Below are 6,000 nucleotides of genomic sequence, written 5' to 3' on the forward strand. Positions count from 1 at the left end.
GGTTCCTCATGGCATAGTGGTCACTTGAACCTACTCTTGGGAGAGTTTTCATCACATTTTTGGAGTAGCAAACATTGTCACTGTAACTGCAGGCAGAACAATGCAAGGAGCATGCTGAGGGCTCTGCCAAAAGCCCATTTCTATTGTAATTTCTGCTTATCTGCTGTTTTATTGGTAATTCTCATGGGGAGGTTGTATCCATATTATCAATTCCTCAAGGATTTTAGCAAATACGTCTGACATGAGAAACATAGAAGAAACTGTTTTCTTACCTTAAGGTAGCCTGTTTGGAAGGACAACCTTTCCAGCTTCTTCATTTATTAATTTCTGCTCAGCCCTGATGAAATATAGTCTGTATAATGCAAACCTGTGCGGTGAGTTACTTTACACTGACTGGTCTCTTTGGGTGAGGAATTTGGCTGAATTCTTGACCCTATCTCTGCCCCTACTTTGTAACCATCAAAATGCACACTTGTGAAGCGAATGATAAAACCCAGCTTCTGCCAGCTGGCTTCAAATGGACATGAGTGTGCTCCGTGTGCTGCAAGGGCAGACCTGACCCAGAAAGGGCCAGCGCTGATGAGCAGCCATCCCGTGGACAGCAAGACCCTGTGGCGTGTTACCGACTGTCACTGAGGGGTACCTGTAGGGTTGCAACCCCCCAGCACACAGCAAGCCAGGGAGGCCTGGAGCTGCAGGGGGATGCACCCCCGGAGCAGGCAGGAGGCACGGCCACCACGGCCCCAGGCACTTCGTTATTGCTGACACTGACAGCATCTGCACATGGTTGTTTGGCTTGCTCAGCCTTCCTGTGAGCACCATGCAGCCATCCTGTTCTCTCATTTTCAGTTGTGCTTCATTTGAAATGCCTTTGCCAAGGCAAGGGTGAAGTTCCATTTGCCAAATGAGTTTTCACCTACAGAAGTGAAATTCATACATGCTAGAGCATTAATATTAGCCAGCAAAGAGTTTCTGCTTATGTAGGAGAGGAGGGAATTGATCCGGGGGGAGGACGGAGCAGTGGAAGTACTATGCCTCCTGTTGTCTCTGGGAGATGTCTATCATTTGTCATTGGAATTTAATAAAACAAGATGGTGAGATGGACAAGTACTCAAAATGAGGAGTAATAGTTTTGAATTATAATAATAGCCCCCAAGGCAGATGACTAATAATTTATGATCCCATAAGCATGGCAAAAAAATGTTTGCTACATCCACTGACTCTCTGATCTGATTTTCACTTTAAGAAATGTCTCTGGCACTGTGGATGTAGCTTCTGTGTAGTCAAATTACCAGACTGGAAAGACTCAAGTGATTTTGCAATTAGGCAGTATTTCTAAAACAAAAAGGCAACAGCACTAAACCAGGAAACACCAGAAAGCTAAACTGAGAGCAAACTTTGTCTTCATAGCACATACAGATACTGTTTATTTTTCCTTTCTTGTGAGCAGTCCTCACGACTGTGAATTGATTTACAAAGCAATAAAGTAAATTGTTCAGTAATTCTTCCTGAGTGGTTAAACACAGGCGTTCAATAAGTTGAAACATGCTGTAGAGCAGATGAGAATACCGCAGAACAGGAGACAGGCAACGTGGTAAAGGGATGTGAAGAATTTCAAATAATCTCTCCCGTTTGCTTAGACTTGCTTTCTTTTTTCTCCCACCAGTGGCAAGGCCGGGCAGCAAGCTTTGACAGCCAGGGTTCCTGTCCCTCGCCTAAACCACCACCCACACCATGATACAGAGCACAGCAAGTAAAATGGGACTAAACCAAGTTATTTTTGCACTTGGCCTACAGTCTCAGTAATTTGTTGCTGAGTGGCAGTGGCAGCAGCGAGACTTTCCAGTCTAGTTGTTCCTGCGTAAGTAAAGGCAGAAACACGTTTTGTGGTCAAATATGTCTTTGTCTAATATGTCTCCCAAGGTAATGTTTTTTTTGTGGCTTTTACTGTATGGATCTGTTTCCAGAGGAAGAAGGTGGACTGAGACATGAGCTAGAAGTTTGGTCTGTAAAATAACATGTAAAATAGTTTTTAGTGTGTACAAAGGCTGGAAAAGTGCAAAGATGCTCTGAGTGTCTACGGACAGCACAGGTGGCCAGGAGAGGGGACAGCTGGACCGGCCCTGCTGCACTATCTGTGCCCACTTAGAAGAGCAACAGCGAAAGACGCGAGAGACGACTTCTGATCTGCGAGCAGCTCTTTGCTCTTGTGGTCAGCCCAAATCCGGCAGCGTGTTCACAGGTTTCCTGTTCATGTAGAGGTGTTCTTGAGCTGTTAGAAGTTTGTGCAGTGTGTATCCCAAATTCCTTTTGTCATATAGAAAAAATGCCGTTGGTTCCTCAGGGGGGAAAAACTGTTTTTTCCCTGTATTTGAAGTCTCCCTAGAGCTACTTGCATGAACAGTTTCTTGAGACCCCTTCGTAGCTGCTGCTCATTCCCCCCGTACATCACCATGTTATCTGGAGCGGAGTGGAGAGAACTGCGTTGCCACAAGTGGGGTTCGGACATAAAGGGGGAAAGATGTTACAGAAATAGGTGACATCCTTGCATGAACACTAGATCTTTATTTCTTATATCATCCTAGTAATAAAAGGTGAACAAAAGGGTAAAGGGAAATACAGAAACACAACCAATACTAAAAAAGCTTCCAAACTTTTTTCTTGAACTATCAGCACTTCCTTAATGAAAAAAGTTTCTAAGGCCCAAACCCTGGAGGAAGATCAAGTTTTGAAAAAATGAAACTTTGCTGGTTCCTTGGCTGCAGAGGCCAAAAATCAAGTTATAACATCCCAAGTACTAGCTTTGCAAACACAGCTAAATCAGCCGATCTTTATCAGACAGCTGCGGATTTTGGACACTTCCTCATGGTGGATTTTTCTCTGAGTTAAGTACATTAGTGCTGTTTGTTCCACTGTAATTAAATTAAGTAAATGCAAATATTTTGGTTTCGAGTTAAAATAAAATTTGCTAGCAAGGCAGCCATTTCTCCTCACATCAAGTTAGCAGAACTGCATACGTTGGCCACAATCTTCAGGTCAACTTCAGTTTCCATTTTCCTAAATGTCACAGCATCAGCCTTCACTGATCATCATGATTAGCAGAGAAGGGTATTTGTTTGTATTGTTTTTCTGGATAAGATGAATCCTTTGTTCAGTGAAGGACAAATACGTAATTTCTCATCACACCTTGTGTCTTAATTCTCTTTATGTGCCACATGCTATAGAAGCAGAAACTCAATAAAATTATTTTATTTGTAACTCTTGCCTTGTCTGGTGAAGTACTTCCTCTTGTGAAAGCAGTAATTGTGTGTTAGGTGATTTTAGATCGTTGCAGTAATCACAGCGGATGCTATAAAATGTGATGATAACAGACCCTCACATGGTATGAAGCACTGCAAGGGCAAACTGCGTGATTTGGAGCAGACATTCCTTAGGCCATAAACTCTGCAGTTCTTGGTTGTCCTGGGACAGTCAACGCACATCCCTTGGGGAACTGCTGAGCGCTAGTCACAGAAGAAAAAAAATACATTTCAAGTGCTTACAGGTCATTGAAACAAAAAGGTCGTAAAACTGCATTAGCTTTCCAGCATAAGGAGTATTGTAGACTTCTATCGAGGGACATGGCTGTGGACACCCCTTTTCAGGATAACCCATCCTTTCTGGGAATGTTCCAGGTCTTATTATAGGGAAGAGTTTCTAATAATTCAAAATAATTGACTTACAGTGGTGGATGGTTCAAAAACTGACCATGAGCCCCCTGAACCTTGACCTGAACTGAACTGAGCCTCAGGTGTTTAGTGCCATGAATTGGAAGTGCCTCTTGCAGGTTTGGAGATCAAAGCACCTGTAACGCAAGATGTACCCAGAAGAAGCTGCAGCAATCCCAGCTGGATGCAAGGATGGCACTTGACAATCATTAATTGCACTAACCCACTCAAATCCTTTTCTTCTTTAATCCTGGCTTCTTGGTTTTTGGTGTTCTCTGTATAATCTCTGTCTTTTATCCATTCTTCTAGTTATCTAGGATTTAGTCAAAACATACGTGGGGTTTGACACAAAGCTTCTATTTTTAATCCTTGCTTCACACAGATAATCAATTTCCACTCAATACTGGCTGTCACTTGCATTACTGGAAAACTGGATCTCATGCTAGTGAATAACACCCACGCCTAGATGGCTCAAACCCCCTACACATATTTTAAATGCTGAGATTTTGCCACGTCCCTTGGTGAGGGGATAATCAAATCATTGTGTGTTTGTCATTGCCTCAGCACAGCCACTCGAGAAGATTGGTCACACTAATGGAAACGAGATATACTGTACAAGTGCAAATATTTCCCTTTCATCTAGAGAGGGATTATAACTCTGAAAAGGAGCTGAGCCTGGCACAAGTGCCATCCTAGGATTAGTTAAGTTGCTTTCTTGCTCCTCACTTTCCATGCTACGCTTAACTGTATAATAGTAACTCACAGACAAGTTTAAATTATTACCAAGCAAAATAAGGAGGACCACCGTAGGACCACGTCCCATGGGACAGTTTGCCATCATGGGACTCGTGCTCCTTTGAACCACACTGCAAAGGCAAATTTCACTCGCCAGGGGAGGATGCCTGCTGCTGTTGGTCCCGCTCAGAACCAGGTGGCTGCTCAAGGGCATGATGTGCTGTGCCAGGCTGATGGCAGTGTGCCAGGGAGAGTGGTGCTGGGTGGCCAGAGGCACCTCCTGATGCACGGCTGCTGGGCACGCAGGCCAGGGAAGGAGACGCTCACAAACCAAGTACTGGCTGCTGGTCACTTTGCAAAGTCTGCAAGCAGCCACAAATTTTATTTCGAGTACTGCAAGCAAAATAAACACATATAAGCATTCCCAGACCTTCCTGCCCCCCCCCCCCCCCTTTTCTTTTTTTTTCTCATAGAACAATGACTGACTGCAGGAAGAGTAAGAGACACTGAAGTAATGACTGCTAGTTTAATGATGGTGACACAGGGTGAAGTGAAATCCCACATGTCCATTGCATTGCTCATTACAAGGGGTCAGAGGGCTGAGGAACTGTCCCAGCCAAGTGCCCTTCCACTAATTTGAGACAAAATAACTTGGTATCTGAGAAAAAAGTGAAAAATGCCGCATGGAAAGTGAGTTTCAGCCACGGTGAAGCTCTGCTCTTGGCGCTGTGAAGGAAGCTGGGATGGGAAAGGAAGCGACTGTTCCCCCTGCCTGGTGACGGCCCCAGCCATGCCGCAGGAAGCCCCTTGTCCCAGGGTCGGCAGGGAGCTGTGAACACAGCCCTTGCTCGGGGAGGCAACTGCTCCCGAGCGTGCTTGAGAAAGCCCACATACCAGTGTATCGTGTCTGTAGCTGCCCTGCTGTGCCTCAAGCTTTTGCAGAACTGTTGCTGTTGAAACCAAGCACCGAGCACTGCATCCCAGTGCTGTGACTGGTGCTCACCAGTGTCAAAGGTCTGTAATGAATCGTCTCTCTTATGTCCCCTCTTTGAACAGCCCACGCCTCCAAACATTCATGATATCAGGCAGTCAGATGCTCGGCAAAGTGCCCTGAGGCTATGCTGTTGGGAATGTCAGCAGCAGCTACCGGCCTCTCAGAAAAGCCTTCACCTTCTCTGCACTTAGCACAGAGCTGCCTTTTCAAACAAATCAAGAGCGTTGTCCTTGACAAAGGTATTGCTGGGATGAAATGGGCTGTTCTGCTGCTCCACTCAGTAAATGGCCCAGTTCAGCTGGTGCTCTGAAAGATGGGAGGATGATTGCATCGCTTTGAGCAGAGTTCAGTCCGAAGTTGAACCCCAAATCTTTCCTAGTGTGCATCAGATGGCTTGCTCAGCGTCACTGCCAGCAGCAGAGAAGCACTGCCCGCGGCTCATACAAGTTGTGTCTCCCTTCCACCCTCCCTGCCAGCTGGGAGTCCCATGTCACTGCAGGGAGGTGGTGGGTCTTTAAACATATTTGCCTTTTCAGTTGAGGAGCATACACAGGTTCCTCTGGA

The 6,000-nt window shown here is 45.3% G+C and overlaps 1 protein-coding gene across 1 annotated transcript in view; it reads left to right on the forward strand.

Annotated features, from left to right (window-relative positions):
- SYT6 (synaptotagmin VI) overlaps positions 1–1,738 on the forward strand; it is a 38,492-nt gene extending 36,754 nt beyond the window's left edge. The window contains exon 7 of the mRNA XM_009331927.1: positions 1,667–1,738. Within this exon, the coding sequence (XP_009330202.1) occupies positions 1,667–1,738 (72 nt within the window). The remainder of the gene's footprint in view (positions 1–1,666) is intronic.
- The last annotated feature ends 4,262 nt before the right edge of the window (positions 1,739–6,000 follow it).

This window comes from Pygoscelis adeliae, unplaced genomic scaffold (assembly GCF_000699105.1).
Source record: "Pygoscelis adeliae isolate BGI_AS28 unplaced genomic scaffold, ASM69910v1 Scaffold189, whole genome shotgun sequence".
Classification (NCBI taxonomy): Eukaryota; Metazoa; Chordata; class Aves; order Sphenisciformes; family Spheniscidae; genus Pygoscelis; species Pygoscelis adeliae.